At 42.3% G+C, this 21655-nt stretch overlaps 5 protein-coding genes across 9 annotated transcripts; 2 read left to right on the top strand and 3 right to left on the bottom strand.

Annotated features, from left to right (window-relative positions):
• The first annotated feature begins 52 nt into the window (after positions 1-52).
• LOC132265993 (choline transporter-like 2) lies at positions 53-10048 on the top strand. Of its 5 annotated transcripts, none has more exons than XM_059766837.1 (9): positions 53-147; positions 2611-2675; positions 6181-6303; positions 6370-6726; positions 7120-7439; positions 7928-8093; positions 8148-8376; positions 8445-9128; positions 9185-10048. In XM_059766837.1, the coding sequence occupies exons 2-9, from the start codon at positions 2627-2629 to the stop codon at positions 9615-9617; spliced, it is 2361 nt and encodes a 786-aa protein (XP_059622820.1). In that variant the 5' UTR covers positions 53-147; positions 2611-2626; the 3' UTR covers positions 9618-10048. The 5 variants fall into 5 exon arrangements, with proteins under 5 accessions (XP_059622820.1, XP_059622813.1, XP_059622805.1 ...); XM_059766830.1 differs by lacking the exon at positions 53-147 and adding an exon at positions 2429-2524; XM_059766822.1 differs by lacking the exons at positions 53-147; positions 2611-2675 and adding exons at positions 4017-4455; positions 5843-6115.
• Positions 10049-10131: 83 nt separating this feature from the next.
• Positions 10132-13143, bottom strand: LOC132266027 (protein obstructor-E-like). The gene is made up of 3 exons (XM_059766856.1): positions 12993-13143; positions 10537-10953; positions 10132-10476 (listed from the first exon to the last, which is right to left on the bottom strand). Exons 1-3 carry the CDS (start codon positions 13039-13041, stop codon positions 10211-10213), a joined length of 732 nt encoding a protein of 243 aa, XP_059622839.1. The 5' UTR covers positions 13042-13143; the 3' UTR covers positions 10132-10210.
• A 1177-nt stretch (positions 13144-14320) lies between these two features.
• Positions 14321-18639, bottom strand: LOC132258776 (splicing factor U2AF 50 kDa subunit). Its single transcript, XM_059756246.1, has 7 exons — positions 18523-18639; positions 18151-18448; positions 17795-18087; positions 17642-17721; positions 15906-16028; positions 15519-15842; positions 14321-15454 (listed from the first exon to the last, which is right to left on the bottom strand). The coding sequence occupies exons 1-7, from the start codon at positions 18533-18535 to the stop codon at positions 15323-15325; spliced, it is 1263 nt and encodes a 420-aa protein (XP_059612229.1). The 5' UTR covers positions 18536-18639; the 3' UTR covers positions 14321-15322.
• Positions 18640-18658: 19 nt separating this feature from the next.
• Positions 18659-20824, top strand: LOC132258752 (large subunit GTPase 1 homolog). The gene is made up of 3 exons (XM_059756214.1): positions 18659-18886; positions 18941-20234; positions 20300-20824. The coding sequence occupies exons 1-3, from the start codon at positions 18659-18661 to the stop codon at positions 20731-20733; spliced, it is 1956 nt and encodes a 651-aa protein (XP_059612197.1). The 3' UTR covers positions 20734-20824.
• LOC132258782 (RNA polymerase II subunit A C-terminal domain phosphatase SSU72) lies at positions 20819-21654 on the bottom strand. The gene has a single exon (XM_059756259.1). The coding sequence runs from the start codon at positions 21587-21589 to the stop codon at positions 20837-20839; it is 753 nt and encodes a 250-aa protein (XP_059612242.1). The 5' UTR covers positions 21590-21654; the 3' UTR covers positions 20819-20836.
• Between the last annotated feature and the right edge of the window lies 1 nt (position 21655).

Raw genomic sequence — 21655 nt, 5'->3', positions numbered from 1 at the left:
GAGCGCACTTTCCAAAGGCCGATGGGGAGCAGCGTGCTGGGGAGACACCAGCGACTGTGTGTTTGTGGCGCTCGGCGGAGTTGGACGGTTTTCGCGCGCTCCACAGGAGCAAAACAATAAACAGTGACTCGCGAGGAGACAATGAAAGTAAGTGCACAGTGCAAATTGCTTCCCATCTCGGCTATTCCAGCAGCAACTTGTGACGCAAACATTGCTAATCTCCTCTGCTCTGGTGCGTGATAACCGCCCGAGTGGAAGTCCACACCTTGCTCTCGGCGGGAGCTTGTTAACAGTGAGATGGCGTGAGTGAGATTCGCTCCTCAGGGCTTCGTGCAAATTTCATGAGATCCGTGTCTCAAGGATTCTTTTGTTCGTGGCAAGTTCATTCGCCTCGCATGCTGTAATTCCCAGAAAATACATCACCGTGACTTCTCCGACGCGCAGATTTCCGATGAGATGTGGGAAGGGGAATTGCAATATGGGCAGACGGAAGAAAGTGGGGACAATCAGCTGATGCCACGCGCGCAGAAGTCATATGGCATCACGGATATCTTGTCTCAGGGTCTCGGGACTTGGACAATATCCAGCATCTCTCACGATTGCCGCATTTCAAGGATGTTCATGTGGATTCCACCGAGGACTCCACTCAGTCTCTCGTCTCTCGAAGAGCTATCAAGTTCACTCGGTCCTCCTCCTCGTCTAGACAAGCTCTCAGGAACCATCAGCATCCTCGTGGTATCGCTTTGTTGTCTGTTTCTCGCGACGTTCCGCTTGCAGTAATCTTTTTGTGGCTGATCTTGTGTGAGTCAAAATTTGAGTCACTCTGGTTAAGTTTCAGTATCGCGAAAAGAAAGAAAAGTTAATAAAAACTGGATATTTCCCAACCAATTAGGCCTGCATATTCATGCTCCATTGAATAATTAGATTCTCTTTTCATTTAAAATGAGAGTCGCTTTAGATTTTGAAAAAGATGTGTTTCATTTGAATGATTCCAGAGCTTGCACTTGAGAAATTGTAATTATATTATAAACTGGAGTGCCGTATCACTTTAGGCAGCATTTCGTTCTGGAATATTAACTAATTATATTGATTCACAACTTATTGAAGTGAATACAGAAGCAACATTTTATAATTGCGCCAATTATTCTATCTAAAGCTATCCTTGTTATAAATGGCATTCAAATTAAAATTGCTTCTCTTAGAGGCTTAGAAAGACTTAAGTTCAAACGTACAATTTTCTAATCAATAATTACAATTTCGAGTGAATAAATGGGTTTAATCCACCATATTTCTATTTACAACACGTGCTAAACCGCTTCAACGTGAAATTTTCCATTATTCTTCATGAAATATTCTCTTGTTTGCGTTTTCTAATGCAATACAGAAAAACTCTGACGATTTCTCTACAGAATCGTTGCTTTGTATTGTCTTCATTCGCACACACAAAAAAATACAAGTGAAAAGATGCGAGACAAAAAGTATTGAGATAAAACTGCCTTTGAGAAAAACAAACCGGAATTCACGATGATAGTGGGTCTTTTACGACCTTGACGCACTTTAATTCGTTGATTTCCGCAAAAGAAGAGAAACATGAGAAACAAAAACAATAATTTATATTCCCTATTTGCTCACACTTTTATTAATGACTGCAGTGTGTAATGGGTTTTATTGGATGGGTGAATAACAATATTTATGTGTGGCCCAAATATTGAACAATGGACATGTAATAGGCGGGAACGTGACGAGGGTGGTGGAGTGGATCCTCGAGCCTTCAACTGGCCGTGAGGCGGTCAATATGCCGCGGACGAGCTCCCAAGCGAGTGTCCTTCGCAGTGACCAGCGTCGCCGCGGGGGCAATTGTGGCGCCCGCCCGCCACCCACCTGGTCTGACCCAATTTTATTGCCTCGCAGGAGTCGCAGGAGAATAGGTCACTAACCCTCAGACGGGGAAATAGCGCCTGACGGACGGCGGGAAACCCTGAGCGGGGTTTACTCCCCCATTCCACCACTTGTTTAAATTCCCTCAACTTCCTGTCTCCTTGGCGAAGACACGAAGGAACAATTGCCGCTGAATTATAGCACGACGAGAGTCCAACTCCTTCACCTTATCCTTGACGACCACTCTATTCCGGGCTGTTCTTGCCATTTACCGCCTTGCTTCGGAATTTTTCATGCCATTTTCGACACGCTCATCAGCCAGATATTGTAGAAGCCCTAAAATCATCAACAATGCCATACTCAATAATCCAGTAGACTTCCAATCGTGCGGAAAAATCCCCTAAAGCCTCAATTGTGGCACTCAATTCGAGGAAACAGCGCATCGCATTGAAACTTCTATTCTTATCAACGACTAATTGAAAGCAACGTTGATAAAGAGCGCTCGAAAAAGTGAGCAACGCTAGTCTGCGCAAAGCGCGCCTATTGACAGTCTTCTGTGGGTGTCTCACAGCGTCGCGATTTCTTCACTTGGCTGCTCGCACAATTAATGCTTGAGAAATTTCCCTAAATCCATCATGCCGTCAAAGTGGGTGTCTTTCCTTTGTGCAGTGCCAGCGATGTTCTTGACACTGTTGATCGTCATTTCATATTCCAACACACTTCTTCTTGCAGGAAACATAGAGGACAAATGCCTCCACAACAGGATGACGATCGTGCACTCGTTGCCAGAGATTACGGTGAGTTTTCTGTTTATCTGCAGTTTGTTGTGCAAAACCCTCAAGTTGAGTGCAAGTGGACAATTTCTTAGACTCCTCATCTTGTGACTGTGTGAAGACACAGATGAGAGGAAATGAGTAATTGAGTTAGAATTAATTAAGTTATCTACGTAATCCATCCAAATAAGAGCATCATGAAAGTGAGCGTGACGCTTTGAAGAATTGTCTTGAACAATGATGTTTGCAATTGTCAGTAAAATTTGAGATTCTGTGAACAATTTTATCGTCTTAATTGAAAGATAGCAATGTGTTTCTCGTTATTCTGTCGCGGACAAATATCACGGGGTGTATAAATAGATTACCTAAGCTAATAACAGACTAATGGGATGTTTAGTAATTTTTTTAAGCACGAGTCGAGTGATTTTTTTTTGTACATAAAGAAATAAGAGCAAAAGAAACAAGTCAAACTGCACTCAACAATTTTATTCTATTAGATATCAATTAGATTATGGGTTAGATATTAAAAAGATATTGAAAATAATAAACTTTTACTTAGTATATGCAAAATTAAAAGTTTATTAATAAGAGCTTGAACATCGTCAATGCAAATAGAGTTTCTAATCTTTTATCTAATCAACTTATTACTAGAATAACAATTTGTTGTGAAGTCATAGCTATTGCAATAGACGGAAGATTGTTATCTGACTGTTTAAATATCTGCTATAAAGCTTCATCAAGTTCAAGTTGCAGTTTACGCTCTTTTTAACTTCACTTTATTATGCAATATTTGATACAATATGTAAACACATTTGTTCTATATTCCGAGTGATTTAGCTCTAAATTGTCGTTTAAAATGCCTTGGATTTTTTCATTATTTGACAAACACATATTTCTGTAATTATTCAATCAAGTGAAATCGCGCACACAAGTTAATTCTACCACCATCTCCGCACATTCGAAGGGAAGCATTAAGCGTAACTCGGCCACAATGCCTCAATAATTGGTTCGACAATGCGTAAAAATATATATTTTTGGCACAAACTTGTAGAACATCAGTTTCTGCCTTTTTCCGCATTGCTCAAAAGCTCGTCTCCATGCATTCCCTTCGGTATAAGTCTAATTTCAACATGAGTGTTTTCTACAGTTGTCTGCACATTCTGATCTACGAGCGCACGTTCTTATTCACTGCGTCATGCAAAGTGCAATTAGAATGTCACAAAACAGCATCGTTCTATCTATTCTATATAAACTGTTTAAAGTCGAGAGAAATGCCACATAATTCTCTGGCCGTCTCTGTCGCTCTCATATTTATTCAATTCTCCCCAAACACCATTCAATTAAGCGCTATTACAGCTGAGGCAGTGATCATTTGACTCTCGCTGAATCGGTCGATCGCGCTCCGGCAGCTTTTGTTGGCTTTTGCTCACAAATCGGCGGAGCCATCAACAAAAGTTGGACAGGAAATGGTCATTTTTTGTCTTCTGTGGGTGTGATTTGTAATAATTTGATTGTGTGCCAAAAAGTTAATGCTGTAGCCACAACTGGCAGCAGAATGTTTTATTGAGTCTTTGGGCAGAAATGGAACCGTAATGTCTCTAAACTTGAACTTGTACTCGAGTGCATGTGTCCTCTGTCTTGATCACATATCATGATACAATTCTCAGTGAGTTTATGAGGAAATTTTGAAAAGAGATGCCACAACTGTTTGGTGTATTCCAATATCTAGCTGGGTTTGTGGGAGAGAAACGGAGAGTGAGAAAATTAGCGTTATTGGGAAAAAAGACACTCGACAGCATGTGATGTAAGCTCCAATGACGAAATTTCACATTATTTCTTTGGTCATTATGAGGCACTTTTTTCTTCGGGTCAGTTTTGCTCAAGGTTTCCTCGAGAGTCACCGCGATTAGAGAGAAAGTCTCGTGCCAGAAACAACACACATTTCTCACACAGTTGAATTAAATAGTAGAAAATATCGGTGATCATCTGTGAATTCCTAAATATTTTCTCAAGTGTTTTTCAACAATCGGGAATTTTTCAAGTGAAGTTGGTGTGATTTTCAGTTCTCATATACTAGCAAAATACAGGCAGAGAAAATAATCAGAATATAAATTATTGAATAATGGCATCAAATAGCATTTGTGGCTGACATCGAAACTATTGTAGATGGGAAATAAATTCAAGTGAATTTCATAAATATGAAATTACTTTGTTATTGCATAAAGTCTATATGAATTTTTATGCACTTTTATTATGCAAAAGAACTCTTTGTTCTCTGGATGCGCGCTTAAAATTGAATAATAGTAGATTTCATTGTTATTTGGGGTGATCAAGTGGGGAGAATCACATTAGTGCTATTTAAATTCTGCCACGAGTCACTAATAGTCCAATTATTGAGAGCAATGGCTCATGATTCATGGCAACAGATTATGTTCTCTTCGCAGGTCTGTTTATATATACTTTTAACGATAATAAGCACACATAGTGCAAGTGACTCTCGTCTACAAAATTGTGTATTTTATGCAGAAATATTATTTAGGCATTCTTCTTCTTAACTAAATGCATTTTCCGCGTTTAAAGCATTTAAAATATAAGTGAAGAGCAATAAAAAGTGATCATAATAATAAAAGCACTACGATTCGAGACTGTAAAATTCAGTAGATCGACAAATGGGCGCCACAGAATGCAAATTAATCGCGCTATTATTAATGAACATGATACAGAATGATCTTGAAATTCCGATCGGGTTTCTTTCCAAGAGATCAATTTCCTTCGAGATGCTTTTACAGCTGCCAGTTTTACTCTATATTTTCCATCAGTTCCTAGTATATCTCTAAATTATATTTTAATTACTATCTAGATCAGAAATTCACGAGAAATCACACTGTAACGAGTCTTGTTATTCTGACTCATCGATTTTGATCAAATGTTTTCGTAGATAAGTCTAAATTTAATTAAAAATTTGATTGCTCTCTACTTAAAGTGTAATTCTAGAGTATTGGTAAATTACAACAATTGCTCTGACTCATAAAAGCAATTGATATGATAACAAAAATCAGTTTCTCGTATTCGGCGAAATGTATCATCAAATTGTTCTGCAGTTCATGTTCGAGCAAGTGTTTGAGTGTGTTATCTGGGCGGCGAGTATATGTGTGTAGTTAGATTAGATATAATATTATGGAATTTTACAGATAAGAGACACTTTTATCAGTGCGTTTGTGTTGGCAAATATAATGTGTGTCTTATTTTGTGTCGCACGGAAAGAGAATTGACACTGTGGCATTACAGAGGAAAAAAGTGCTGCAAATGCACTTTGGGCTCTTTTAGTCCGGCCCAAGAGTTCAGTGTGTGAGGATTTGGCAAAATTCTGGCAATGGGTTGCTTTTCCAGCAAGGAAAAGTCGTCCTCAAGGCGGAACAGTGATGATGATCGAGGAAGAGAGGAGAATGATCGTCTCTTGTATAGTGCGTGAAGTTCTTTAGTCAAAATACTCCTTGCTTACCTCAATTCCCGGTGCTTCTCTTCACAGGTGAGCCCATGAAATATGACCCGAACTTCAAGGGACCTCTGAAGAATCGCTCATGTACGGATGTGATCTGTCTTTTGCTCTTTGTCTTCTTCCTCGTCGGATGGGGCGTTGTTGCTTACTATGGTGAGTCACGACTGTGGCCCAGCATCTATCTCGATGATGTCTAAAACACCCTTGGATGCCTTTCAGCTTACAGAAATGGTGATCTGGACCGTCTCCTAGTGCCAACAGACTCGCAAAACAATCGCTGTGGAGTCGACAGCAATGTGCTCAACAAGCCCTATCTCTTCTTCTTCGATCTCTCGCGATGTGTGGACATCACGGTGCCCATCAACGGCTGTCCCACGCCTCAAGTGTGCGTGGAAAAGTGTCCTGACGAACCGTTCCTCTTTGATATGTTGTCACAAGATGAGAGGATTGAAAACATTAGGGATCGTCTGATCTGCGATGTGGATGTCGATAAGAATGACATCACATCGCATGCGATGGCCAAAGAGTACGTGGATAATAATCGCTGTGCTCGCTGGTATCTGCAGAGTGTTCCATGTAAGTGATATTTTGTTTAAAAACACATACATATTTTGCTTTATATGTTTTGCGCAGTGTTAAACATTTTCATGCTGCATTTGCTTATTTGTTACCGTCTGTTGAGTATTCTTAGCAGGCACTGAATGTTTTTATTTTAAATAATCAAGAATAAAATCTAACACCATATGATGATGAATAATTTTGCTTATAAAGGAAAAAAAAACTCAGTGATGCATTGAGTTGCGAAATGCTTTGAATATTCAAGTTTACTCACACTAAATTATAAACTACCAGATGCATAATCTACATAAATTGTTTTTTAAAAATTGTGTTAAACATTCTGTAACCATTATGTCTCATTTTGTGAAATATGCTGTGTGGCTTCTTCATGAATTCTCTTGACTTGTGTAGTTCTCAATCGGTGCATCTCTGATTTGTTAACATCGAGTTGCCCCAGAATTCCCAAATCTTATTCGGGTGGCACAAGCAAGAAGACCGACGTGTTCAGAGCGGCTCTCCTCACCACGAACCGGGACCAGTGGCCCGTGGGGCAGCAGATTGATGGGCGATCGGCTCCAGAGAGCGACGAGCCGGCGTTCAGGAAGTGCGAGGAAAATCGTCGCATTGGTCGTGAGATCATCTATGACAAAGTGAAGAAGACCAATACGTATTTGGCCCGTTTTATGGGCAACACTCTGGCTCACATCACAAACAGGACGGAAGCTCATCAGGTGCTGAGAAGTCAACTGTTCTGCATGCAATTACTAACCCACTAATTTGGCATGTGTTTCTTGAACTCTGCACCTCGTTTCAAATGTGTTGCATCTATGTTTCACGCTTCTTTGATGAACTTTTGAACTTTCAATGCTGATTTAATTAATTTATTTCTCAACTTTCTCCCAGTTATGCATTCTCTCTTTCTTTTTATTTCATTATAGTTTATGGTCGATGCATTCCTTTCAATTTTGACAATGCATTAAATATTTTAGAACAACTTGCACTTGAGTTGCAAAATATTATTCAAGCAGTGGATCACATAAAAATTCTTTCCACAATCAATGGGGTAAGAAATGAGCACGAACAACACGTTATTTCTTTCAGTTTAGCGTCTTGAATTTATTTATTAAGTTCCTTTTATCTTGTAACTCACTAACATCCTTTAGGATTGCAAAGAATTCTCTGTTTATGAATTACTAAATTATACTTTGTTCATACACAGATTGGCCAAATGGTCGTTGAAGATGTCATCGATTCCTGGTGGCAAATTCTAATAGCGCTTGGAATTACCATGATTGTTTCGCTGCTGTTTATTGTGATCATGAGATGGATAGCAGCACCAGTGATTTGGTTCTCAATTCTTGGGGTCATTGCAGTGCTAGGATACGGTAACATGTTCCTATTTCATACTTAGAAATGGTATAATCTAGCTTTCCCTACAGTGATCTACTATAGCGCCACGACGTACATTCAATTGAGGGACAATCCAGTCTACGATGCCGCGCCAGGAACGAACATCAATGCCATTATCAAATCCTACTTGGACAACAAGAACACGTGGTTGTACATCATGATAGGTGTATCCATTCTACTGCTGATCATATTACTTCTAGTGCTGGTTTTGAGAAAGAGGATTGTGATCGCTATCGCATTAGTCAAGGAGGGAAGCAAGTGAGTACAAGAAACTTCGTTTTTAACGCCATGAACCCTCCCAATGTCTTCTCTCGTTTCATTTTCAGGGCTGTGAGCTCAACCACGTCCACTATATTCTTTCCATTGTTTCCCTGGACTCTGTACTTGCTAGTGATCGCCTTCGCTGTCGCCGTAGGGCTCTACTTAGCCTCTGTGGGCGATCCTGTGTATCGAGTAGTGGGACTCAATAGCACGAACCCCGACGGATGCGTTTGTACTGGACCGCCAGAGGGAATCTACAAGAATGGGGACTTTTGCTATCCAAGTCTCTTCCACCAGCACTGTCATGAGCCCATTCAGGGCGCTTTCTTCAGGCAAGAAAGAGCCCCTTGTCGCACAGCCTCGTGTCACTTCCAGAGAATAGAGAGTCCGAAGGTTGTGGGATATTTTCACGCAGTGAATGTTGTGGGATTCTTCTGGCTACTCTTCTTCGTTTCGGCTTTCAATGAAATGGTCCTGGCATCGGCATTCTCCACATGGTACTGGACATTCCACAAGTCAGATGTGCCCTTCTTCAATGTCACCATTTCGATGGGGCGCACGATGCGATATCACCTCGGAACATTAGCTTTTGGCTCACTAATCATAACAATATGTCGGATCATTCGCTGCATTCTGGAGTACATTGACCATAAGCTCAAGAAATTCGACAATGAAGTCACTAGGGGTATCCTTTGCTGCTGCAAATGCTTCTTCTGGTGCCTGGAGAAGTTCCTCAAGTTCCTAAACAGGTGAGACTTATAGCCTTGGAATGCCGATAATCACTGATTACACTCTTCTCGATCAGGAATGCGTACATCATGTGTGCTATACATGGGAAGAACTTCTGTGCCAGCGCCCGAGACGCCTTCAATTTGCTCATGAGAAACTTCCTGCGTGTGATTGCGCTGGATAAAGTCACAGATTTCCTCTTCTTCATGGCCAAGGTGTTGATTTCGGCGGGAATGGGAGTGGCCACGCACTTCTTCATCAAGAGCCCACACAGCAATCTTAATCTCAACTACACCTTCGTGCCCGTGATAATTGTGGCGATCGGAAGTTACCTCATAGCGTCTGTCTTCTTCTCCGTGTACTCAATGGCCGTGGACACACTCTTCCTCTGCTTCCTGGAGGACACTGAGCGCAATGACGGCTCTCCGGAGAAGCCCTACTTCATGTCCAAGCAACTCATGAGGATCCTCGGAAAGAAGAACGAAGTTCCCCGCCACAGGTATCGATAGGCAGTCAGAGGATGGTAGACGGAAGTATTCGAGAGGGAGTTTATATCCCTGTGATCTTTGGCAGGAGTCAGGAAGGTCGTTTTCAAGCGAGTTCCTTTTTGTACCAATTCTTTAGGTAGTTCATTTTTCTAAGCAGATTATTTATACAAATTTACTGTGTGTTGGGGAGGTGAGTATGCAAAGTAGAGCTCAAAGGATTATATCAGACGAAGACTGGAAGTCTTTAGTGATTAGCTGTGAAATTATTTTTCTCAACAAGAAAAAGAGTTTGTAAAAATTTTCGTGAGTGTTCTTAAATTTCCTCATTTTTTTCTCATTACTAAGCAGTATAATAACAAACTGATGGGACGAATTGTAGCTTTAAGAGCAACTGATCAAGGCGTATTAATAAATATTCTAGTTGGACTGCAGTCCAGAGAAACCCAGGAAAAGTCTTTGTTTTTCGGGATTTGTCTTATTATGAACGAAATTTCTTGTACATTTTACTCACGGTCTCTCGCTCCGGTGATGAATAGAAGTAAAAAGTGAAGGGTATAATTTAACAAACTCCTCCGAAGGTTAGTTGTTTCCTCTGCCTCTGCCTCTGCATCTACTTAATTCCTACGGCCTGGAGGATTGTGCTTCCCAGGCTGTTGCTGTGGCTGTTCATTGTCGTTCTGGAAATCACCCTCAGCGGGCGGAGGCGTCGTGGGAATATCACAATCCTCCGTTGGTGGAACTACACATCTCAGTGAGTTCCTGTCGAACACCAGCATTGCCGGACACCTTTGCAGCCGTGGATAGCCTCCTTGGCACTGCCAGTAGCGATTGCAGGACTTCCCTAGTGGCACGTTTCCGTTAGGATCTTCGTTGCAGAGCGCTGAAAGGTGATTTGCTGGTGAGTAAAATGAAGCTATGCAGCTAGACAAGAGCAACTTACGGTGCTTCTGGCATCCCTCGACATTCTCTGGCCAGTCGCAGCTGTGGGCATTCTCATTGTACAGCAATCCGCCAATGCAAAGCTGTTCTGTGGCTGTGCCATTCCAGCATGTCCAGTAGCGAGTGCAACTGGTCTCGTGGCCAAAAATCCCGTACAGCCAGTCACAATTCTCGGTGGAAATGGGCCCGTTGGCCAACTCCTTGCCCTCGCAGTAGTTCGATCGCCACGGGTAGTCGCAACCCTCAGTCACGCCGCGGTGCTTCCCAGCGAAGACCAGGCCATTAGGGCAGTCGTACAACTCTGGCTGATCATTCACGCACTCCCAATACCGATCGCAGTACCTCACATCGCCAACCACCCTGTTCTTCACTTTGCACGGATCTTCTTGGGCAGGTCGCTGATTTTGTGCGTTGCAGCCTGGAATACATTTGACAAACCAACAAAGTTATAACGTTTTACTTGATGTGCAAAATAAAACATCTTGCTAAAAACTTTCCACAATTATCCTTAGTCAATCATGAGAACGTAACTTGGTGTTAATTGTGGGTTTAAACAATTTTACACAATACTGTGCCATATATAATGAAACTTTCTACAAATAAAATCTAATGTGATGCTATAGATATTCCATCTCAAAGTGTATTTTTATGATCTTGTTACTCTTGAAACCACTCTGTATATAATTTATATTGTTACATTTTCTTGCCCCACAATCACTGTTGTAAATCTCACGATTTTTCCCAAGAAAATTTCGGAAATATTGCCCCACGAGATGAACCGTCATTGAAAATGCGAGTCGAAATAAATATATTTTTTTCGCACTCAGCGATAGTATTTTTTCCCACGAAAAATACCACTTTGTCGAGGATCTTTCGCAATCGCATAGAGAGACACAATAAAAGGGTCACCTGTGGGAAATTCACATAAAAATTAATTTCTCTCTCCCTCATTTACCTGTCGTGAGTGAATCGCGACAAAAGAGCAGCAGAATGCCAAGAGAAACCCTTATGCAATCGTGAGTGCGTTGCGATTTGTCACATGAGACACATCGTGCGACTCACTGGGACATTTCATCAACCCACTGATGCATTGAAAGTGATCAACAAAAGGCAAGAAATGGAGCATGAACGGTGATGACACCGTGGCATTAACCGTAACCTTTTGTACATTGCCTTCGAGTAAATAGTGTGCGAAAATCAAGGTAGAAAAAAGCCATAGTCATTGATCGGACAATTTCACGCGTGAAAGTGAAACCAAAATGATGGCAAGAGTCCACAAAAACACGATGAAAAAGCATTTTTGCGGGTTTTTTTCTGTCTCTTTGCTCTTTGTGAGATTATTAAGGGGGAGAAGCAGAGCCACAAAAATGGAATTGGATGAATTGGATAGTGTTTGCGCCATTAATTATTCATTTATGTACATTCGCTTTCAATGGTCGTCTTCCGTTTAACTTTGCTTTCTTCCGTACCTTTCAGGATTCCCTTGTCCCCATTCTATCAATCTCTCACTTTAGAAAAAGTCATTATTTATCTTTGCCTCATTCTAGATCAATTGTTCTATTTATTCCTCTTTAATGTTGAATGATTTCCTTTATAAATGGAATTCAAAATGTTACACTTGAAGCACAGAAACAATAGAATTTAAGTTTAACTGCAAATTAGTCAAATTTCACTCTTTCGCGTGTCTTTTTGCGTTTCTGCCTAATGAAATCATAAGCAAGAATGAAGCCAAAATTCACTTCGATCATGGGAAATGCAAGTCGGTTGGAGTTGCAATTCTCACATGTTCCGGCACAAGACAAGCGCACACAGTTTGATTCACAAAATGATACTCTTAAAAGAGAAAGTGACTTCTTTATGAAATGATTTTTCAGCAATTTATCGCTCGCTACCTGTTTCTTGGGCCACACGACCAGAGCAAAAGATCACCGCGCATTCACTCTCTCGCCCCATACTCTCTGGTGCTTATGAATTTATTTATTATTCTGCAGCGACACACAGTGTGATTAATTTTCGGTGCAACACCGCATGTGTGTAGTCTTGCCATTTCTCTCGTGAGAAGAGAATTATGTAAAAAAAATTATTTAATTCCATTTACACTCACAATTTCCGCAAACTTATGTAATTCCCGTGGAATATCTTCTAGAGCTTCTGCGTGGCTCTCTTTTGCATTTCACTGTGAGGCCCCAATGCGATCTTCGCAGAGTTCGCGATCGCCCATCATTTGATCACAATAGTCTTGGGCAATTGCATTGGATAAGAAAGACTTTCGTGTCGGAGCAGAGAAGTGACCAGGAAGGTGAGGAGAGCAATTCCTAGTTGTACATCGTAACTGGCACCCTAATTACGTATTCAGATCGCGGACTGTATCGATAGCTGTTCGATGGAATGTCGTCCCATTGTGGAGATCGCTCAGAGCGCGAAGAATGGTGAATAGAGTGCAGAAGTCAGACTTACCAATGACTAAGAACAGTACAGCCAAGGCTCCCTTCATCGCTCCAGTCATTCTAGCGAAAATCCTCCTCAACGGGCAGTTCTCCTTGTGATCCTTCGGCTCACAAAAACTCAACACGAGACGATCACTGCGACAGAGACTCTTCGCACACACCGTTGTACTTTCTCAGGTGGCTTGTCTCTAAGCGAGATAAATTCGTTGCGTTCAAGGAGACAGATGGACTCAAACTGCCGGCTGGCGAGTGAAAGACAAACGGGTTTCCATAAATCCCCACATGGGTGTCGCGGCTCCCCCAGCACACTTGGCTTCTCTCCTTCACGTTCTTCTTCTCCAATTGTGCGCCTCTTCTCCGAGATGCCCTCAGCCGCTCACTTCCCCCCGCGCGCCTCCAGGAACCATCACAATAGCCACCACACAATGGTGTAGTGTCCAAAGTGAAAGACACACACAGAGCTGGATGAAAATTCTCCTCACAAGTCGAACATCGCGGAGATGCAGAGAAGAGATGAATGAATGCGAGAGAGGGAAAAATTATTGTAATAAAACTCAATTATAATGTACTTTCTAATTTTTTCTCTCCCTTCGAACCTCCCTCCAACTGCTGTACACTTCTTCAGCTTCTTCACGTAAGCACACCTCCAATGGCTGTGATCTCCTTGAGAGATGAAGAATTATTTCATAATTTCTCACACACACACACACTCGCCGCTGTTTTCCCATATATCGACCCAGAGCCACTCATAACTCCACCGGACTCTCCAGTTGCAAACAGTCACCAAAAGAAGACAACATTTCTTGCCACAGCTCTCCGCACACAGCCAATTCCCTTGCATGGCAAACTAATCCAATTTCGTCCGCAAACGCACCGTGATCAACTAGAGTTTGGTGGAAATTCCTCGCATCAAACCACCGCACGATCGGTCAAATGGAGTTCAACATCTGTAATTCTTCGCTATCCATGGTGATCTTCAGCAATTTTGCCGTGCGCATATCGTGATCACTGGGCAGGAATTTGAGCAATTGGGCAAAGAAAACGAAAGTGCACATTGTAAAAGAATGCTTAAAAAGTAAAGTAGTAGGCAGGAAAGAAACATAAAATGAAAATAAAAATCAATGATCATCAGAAAATGAAGCACTAAAAGGCATGCTGGCTGAAAAAAGTACCCTGCAATTAGTATGAGAAATGAGAGTATTGAACCATAAACAAGGCGATCTTTCGTCAGAGTGGAGTCTGGAAAAAAAAGAACAGCGAGAAAACTCAATCATGGCATTCCCATTGAGATTTCAATTGGCATCTCTTGCCAATTTCGCAAAAATCATATCGGCAATATTGTGTTTAATATTCCTTTTATTGGATTAATGAGCATAAGCACAATGGAGGAAGGGAAAAAAAACTCTTTGATCACTCAATTACATTTCAATCGAATGCTGAGAGATTGATGAAAGAAGTGCACGACGGAGGCATAGTTTCAAGACTTAATTGTGTGTGAAGGAGTGTTATATCCGAGAATGGCCAGAGAGTGAGATCAAGAAGATCATCATCACTCTTGCATTTTTCACCACACGCGCAAGATTGGAGAAAGATCGCAATGTAAATTAACACTTTCATTGCAATTTCCCACTAATTATAGACAATCAATCGCGCATTGGTTTTCTTCACTCCTCGTGGCTTCTACCATGAATGTAAAGACCCCATTTTTATTATTATTACTATGGCCTTGCAATTTGCTGGTTTTTCTTAGACTCTCTGAAACATACGAATGTCTCGTGACACGGTGAAGAATTATGTGACTATTAATGTGAGAAATTCATCCAATTACTTATACGTTTCTTGCGTATATATTTCACCTCCGCTCTCTCTCTCTCTCTCTCTCTCTCTCTCTGTTTATCTCTCGAATGTTACAGTCAAACTCATGCCAATAAAACGGGTATGATCTTCTGGAGAAGCGCAAGAATATATACTTTTCCCGTGACTGTAATAATCTCTTTCTCTTTTCCCCTCTATACTTGTTGATTATAACCATCTCATATATTTAATTGCTATATTGTGGTATACTCAATTATATCTGAAAATTGTTGTATAATTTAAAATTGAAACATTTCTACTATTGAGAGAAATTTCCATAGATAATTTCTCATCATCAAAGTCTCTCCACATTTCACCATTGTTGGCTGCCATAGAGATATTTTTTAACAGTGTGTTTTCACCTAAAAGAATGTCTGTGTATCATGTAAAAGTTACTCTTTTGTGTATCTATGTTGTTTCAAGGGTCAATTCCTAATTATATGCAAGGACTGAAAGAATTATTATGCACGGGGGGAGAAAAGATATTTAAAATTCACGGCGATGGTATTTGTCAGGATCAAAGTACGAAGTCACCACAACACGATCACTGAACTTCCTTCCGGTGAGTGCCTGTTGGGCCTTCTGGCAATCGACCACAGAGTTGAACTCCACAAACACCTGAAAGGGAACAGGATATTTATTAGAAATCCAGACAACAGGAGTGTCAGTCTTAGATGATCACCTTTCCACATCCCGGAACGTCAACCCCTTCAATTGGACGTGGAATCTCAACACTGCGGACAACACCATACTTGTTGCACTCCTCCTTGATGTCCTCCAGGATGTCCTCGTATTCCTCCTCATCGCGCAACTCCTCAGGCGTCACCATGTTCAGCAGGCACAACACCTCAGTGGGAGGACCACTAGCGCCCACGAGAGACAAGCCCGGCACCTGAATCTGCACCGGAGCAATTTGACCCACATTGGTGTTCTTGGCTCCGACGCTCGCACGCTGGACGATCAACTTCTTGTCACCCAGTTGCATACCATTTAGTCCAGCGATTGCCTAAGAATCGTAGAAAATAAACATCAGCTATGGTTCAATAGTACAGCGAATAAGTCAAATTACCTGATCAGTGATACTGAAATCGACATACTCAGCAAATGCATAGCCCTTGCTCAATCCTGTGGCGGCATCTTTGACTAAATTGAATGCGCGGAGCTGCCCGAAAGACAGAAGAAGCTCTTTTACCTAAAAAATATCCAGAAACTCATATTAGTTCAAGAAATCTGTTCAGCTACCCAAAGATTTGGTCATTTATATGTGAAATGTCTTCCCTAACATTCACGCTAGCTTCTACTCTTTAACATCTCGTCTAAGCTCTCTCTTTTGCTTTCCTTCTAAATCTCTATCAATTACTTACCTGCCTCTTTTCCCACTTCTTTCCCACTATGATACTAATTGTAATTCACCCCTGAAATTTTAAACAATTCGTCTCTACTCTACAACCCTTCATGGACATTTATGCCGGATGTTCTGCATAAAGACGGCATGAAAGGCTGCGGAAGCAAGAAACGCCCTTTGTATGATATCATTTTCCTCGGTAATTTAAATCTCTTTCTAATTACATTTCTTTTAGCTCTCCTTTAGTAACAAGCAAACTATTCTGACTGATTTTATCACTTTCTACATATTCGTGCCAAAAAGAGCTTGTCAACCTCATTATACACAACATTTGCACAGAAACATTGACCAAAGAAATTTTCTATTTAATCACCATTTTTGGCACGACTCCGTATCTCTTCAATCTAAGCAATTTCTAGCTTGAGGATAGATATTAAGTGGATTTTCAAGTCTTTCATTGTGGAAGAGTTTCATGTTTATATTTTCCAAGGTTCGCGCAAATTTGCAATGCAATATCGTATTTGTTCGCAAATATTGGACTTGATCTCCCGTCGAGTTGCGAATTTTTCAGAGTGATCTTATTCAGATGGACATTTTTTGTGTATCTCTCTTTTCTTTTCAATCTTCTCACGCTATTTTGAAAGTGTTGAAAAATTGCTGTAAGAAATTATGGACCAACAGAAAAAAAGGAAGGCTGAAAGAGAAATGAACCTGAAAAGATCTTTGCACTTTTGCGTGTCACCTGAAATTTGCTAAAAAAAAAAAAGATTTTCACACACTTTTTGTGGATCTGTAAGAGATCTGAAAAAGAGACACGTGGAATCCGTATGCTGTGCAAAAGAATTACTCGAGATTTAACCAATTTGATTGCAGTACTGCTAATGAATAGCCGCTAGAGAGAGAGAGAGAATGCAAAAATACTGAAAGAAAATCACGGATCTCATTTTTGAAAATTACTCGTAAATCTCTCTCTCTGTCACTGAAATAATTCCCTGTAAAACTGTGGAAGAAATTGGTGTAAAAAACCTTACATGGCTTCTCTTTTACTGTTACTGAAAAGAATCACTGCAAAAAGGTAAATTTTTTCTTCTTCTTCATTCTCTGTTGTCACGCGGACGCTTTTATCTTCGTCCCCTCATTATAATCTCTGTGTGTGATTTTGACTGAAATGCATGATTTAAAGGGTATTTCAAAAGGGAGCTACAAAGAGAAAATGGTACAAAAATTGAGACGTGGATACAATAAACTCTTCAGCGAGTCTCTGCGTGCTCTTATCGAGTTCTGTGTAGAGAAAGATACTGTCACACAGATCTTTTTGGCTATAGCGAGTCCCCTAATCCGGACAATGTTGGACTGTGGAGCATTGTCTTTTCTCTTTGACTTTGGAAAGTGAGAGAAAAACGGGTAAGCTATCTCGATACTCGTCAACACTTTGCCAACAACATCAACAAAGGACTCACCTGATCCTCATTCAAGTAATTTGGTAAGCCACCGATGAATATTTTGTGCGGGGAATCCGGCACAACAGTGCTAATGACACCTATAAGAAAGACATATACCCGAGGACGTCCAATTAGAGAATTATCCAGGCATAATAATTAGGGGAAACTTGCCTGGAACATTAAGAGCTGCAGTATCGGTCATTCCGGGCATCGGCTGATAATCGTGTGGACGACGAATCTTAAGACTCTGCCCCTTGAAATTGATACCATCGAATGCCATGGCTTGAGTTGTCTCGTCAATGGATCTAAATTCAAGAAAAGCAAAATTCTTGTCTAAATTTATCTGGCAAGCCAGCACGGGATTGCCAGCGGCTTGGGCCAGTCCGGACAGATGCATTTGCTGATTGAAGAACTCCATCATCTCCTCCTCAGTGACGCCAAACGGAATATTTCCCACGTAGAGTCTGCAAAGGAGGCCACATCATCAACCCTTCACCTTTTCTTATTAATAAAACTCGCTATATTACCTTCTGGCTTGTCGAGTGATCGTGGATCCAACAACAGGCACTGCTGCCTGCGGAGTGTCCGCCACTATGTTGGCGGGAATCTGGCCAGCCGCCTGCATCGCCTTGTACTGCAGCGGCGTGATATGCTCAAAACCCGGCGGCGGAACATCCCAGTACAGAGACGGCTTCCGGCGGCGAGACCTGGTCTTCTTATTAGGCGACCGGGATCGACTGCCACGACGGCGCTCCCGTTGCCCTGATCTGGAGCGCGACCTACGGCGCTCCCTATCGCGCTCCCGGCGGTCTCTACGGTCCCTGTCTGAAATGTCCGGAAGCGAATCAGCCTTGCGAAACGTCAAATCTTTTCACTCCATTTTCACTGGCTAAACTTACCTTCGGCGCCCATTTTTCACTGCTTCCCTAGACTTTAGCACTTACTTTACCTGATGGAAGAGAAAAGTGATGTTTTTCAGCACTTCCTGAGCGGTTTTTGCGCACAATATTTGCAGCAACGCGATCAAAACACAAAATGCTGGGAATTTTTTTGCCACAAAGTGACAGCATTTGGCTTGCTATAAAATGGCTGCCGATGCTGTTAGTGGGGGAGAGGAGGGGAAGAGTTGTCAGTAGTTTTTGTAAACACGTGCGGAAAATGCCTAATGTGAAGACAAAAGCAGATAAATCCCTCGGGAAAGCGCTGATTAACGACAGGTTTAAGCGGAGAGGCAAGAAGAAAACCGTGGATAATGGATCTATGGTGAGAAATCCGTTTGAAATCGTTTGAATGAATGTAATTGAGTGTTGGTTTCAGTTGCACACGACGGAAGTCCAGGATGGCTACGATTGGGGGCGCCTAAACCTGCAGTCCGTGACCGAGGAGTCCTCATTCCAGGATTTCTTGCGCACGGCGGAGTTGGCTGGGAAGGAGTTCCAGGCGGAGAAGCTCAACATTGCATATGTGGCTGTGAAGAGTGACTTTGGGGTGCTGAGCGATGCTGAACGTGTGGAAATGCAGAAGAAACACAAGGACAAGAAGAGCCTCCTTACGATTCCCAGACGCCCGAAGTGGACGATGGAGACAACGCCAGAAGAGCTGAGACAGATGGAGAATGAGAGTTTCCTCAATTGGAGACGCTCCTTGGCCTTGCTTCAAGAGAATGACGATATCCAAATGACTCCGTATGAAAAGAACCTGGCCTTCTGGCGACAACTGTGGCGAGTTATCGAGAGGAGTGACGTAATCGTGCAAATTGTGGATGCGCGGAATCCTCTGCTGTTCAGGAACGAGGATCTCGAGAAGTATGTGAAAGAAATTGGAGAAGAGAAGGAAAACATGATCTTGATCAACAAGTCGGACTTTCTCACGGATGAGCAGCGCAAGAAATGGGCTGAATTCTTCGACCAACACAAGATCAGAGTTGTGTTTTTCTCTGCACTGCGAGCCAAGGAAGCCCAGGAGCAATTGGAAGCTGTTGAAGAGGAGGATGAAGAGGACAATCCTGACATTCCGGCAGCAAAAGTTCTCCTGAAGAAGATCGACAAAGTTGAGGAGAAGATGTCGGAGCTGGAGAAAGATCTGTCTGACATGATGAAGCCCAAGGAGGATAAAACTGATGATGATTCGTGGGAGAGGAACAATTCAGACGTTCTCTCACCAGAGGATTTGATTGCCTTGTTCCAGAGAGTGCACACACATCCCAAGAAGTTCACTGAAGGCATCACGACAATAGGATTAGTGGGTTATCCAAACGTGGGCAAGAGCAGCACGATCAACGCTCTCCTGACGGAGAAAAAAGTCTCAGTGTCAGCGACACCGGGAAAGACAAAGCACTTCCAGACACTTTTCCTGCAAAATGATCTGATGCTCTGTGATTGTCCGGGACTTGTAATGCCCAGCTTTGTGCTCACGAAGGCTGAGATGATTCTGAATGGAATTCTGCCCATTGATCAGATGAGAGATCACGTCTCTCCAATAAACCAACTCTGTCGGTACATCCCGAGGCACGTTCTGGAGGACAAGTATGGAATTATGATCCCGAAACCCACAGGAATGGATGATCCCGACAGACCTCCACACTCCGAAGAGCTGCTGCTGGCATATGGATGTGAGTGGAAAGACACTTTTGCCACGGCGAAGGTGAGAAATTTACTATCTTGATCTCTCTTCCAGACAATCGTGGCTTCATGACGGCCAATGGGCAACCGGATCAGTCCAAGGGAGCTCGCTATATCCTGAAAGATTTTGTCAACGGGAGACTGCTGTACGCCTATGCACCTCCAGATCTCGTTCAGGAGGAGTTCCACGTGTTTCCGGAGCGCCAACGCGCCGTGAGGACTCATATTCCTCCGCAGGAGAAACGCGCCATTCGACTTCCCGAGGCTGCAATGAGTGAGGAGGAATTCAATGCGATCTACTTTAGCAATATCCCAGGCGAGGCCTCTTCGAAAGGACGCAAAACCATGCCTCACGTGCGTCCGCTAAGCGCCTCTAGTTCCACGCAGAGTCTGGACAGTGTCCATATCGCTGGGAAGTCGTGGAAGGGTGGAAAGAAGGAGAAAAAGGTGAAGCTCAGGAAGCAGTTCGCCCACTTAGATCAACACTAACGGGATTAGCGGGAAATACAGTTATTGTAATATAATTTAATATCATAATGTTTATCTATGATTTTCGTGAAAATAAAATATACATAGGCGATTGGCATGCTTATCAATAAAACAAGACGCAGTGAAGAACGGACCTCTCGACCTTCGTCTCAAACTCGTGAAGGATTTCATCGATGTCGTTGTCCAGATCATCGCTCTGAGCCATGTTCGTGACCATGTCGCAGATGAGAAAAGCCCCAATCGTCGCGTCCTCGTGATTGTCTTGAATATCAATGTTGAGGACATGGACAGGCTGATTATAGACAGGTGTTTTGGACTCCATGAACTCAATCACCTGGTCATACACACGCTCCTCTGCCGTTACGATTATGTCGAACCGCTCTGTGCATAGCTGGAACTTCTCTGAGGCCGGCTTTATTCGCCGGTTGCGATCCAGCATGTGCAGGAGACCGTTCTGAGTGTAGTACTGCTTATCCTTGTAGCACAGGTCATTGTAGATGTCATCATAGAGTACCCCGAAGTCATACACGTTGGGCTTATCGGCTGCAGTTCCCGGAAGCTTCACCTTGTCGCCAGTGCCAAAGGAGCGCACTTTGAAGCGCTTTTTGGCCAGGTAGCCGTGCGCCTCCATCGAGCGATTCATGTTAGAGGAGCAGATTACAGCTATTGACAAGTCACTAATGTACGCCATGCCGCGGAAGGTATTTCCTGTGTGCAGAAAATAACCAGGAAAAAGTGTAGCAGGAAAACAAAACACCACTGCACTGACGTTTCTCCTCTTAGGAAATGTCACAATAGTTGCTATAAAATGGCGGAGAGAAAATAGAGCGTGTAGAAAAAGAGATTTTCTACACATGCATGAAAATATATAATGTATTCAAAATAGAGAAAAAAAAATTGAGAGAACAATACAATCCAATAC

This window comes from Phlebotomus argentipes, unplaced genomic scaffold, assembly GCF_947086385.1.
Source record: "Phlebotomus argentipes unplaced genomic scaffold, Phlebotomus argentipes genome assembly contig_6, whole genome shotgun sequence".
In the NCBI taxonomy this organism is placed as follows: domain Eukaryota; kingdom Metazoa; phylum Arthropoda; class Insecta; order Diptera; family Psychodidae; genus Phlebotomus; species Phlebotomus argentipes.
This window is presented reverse-complemented; position numbering and strand designations above follow the sequence as displayed.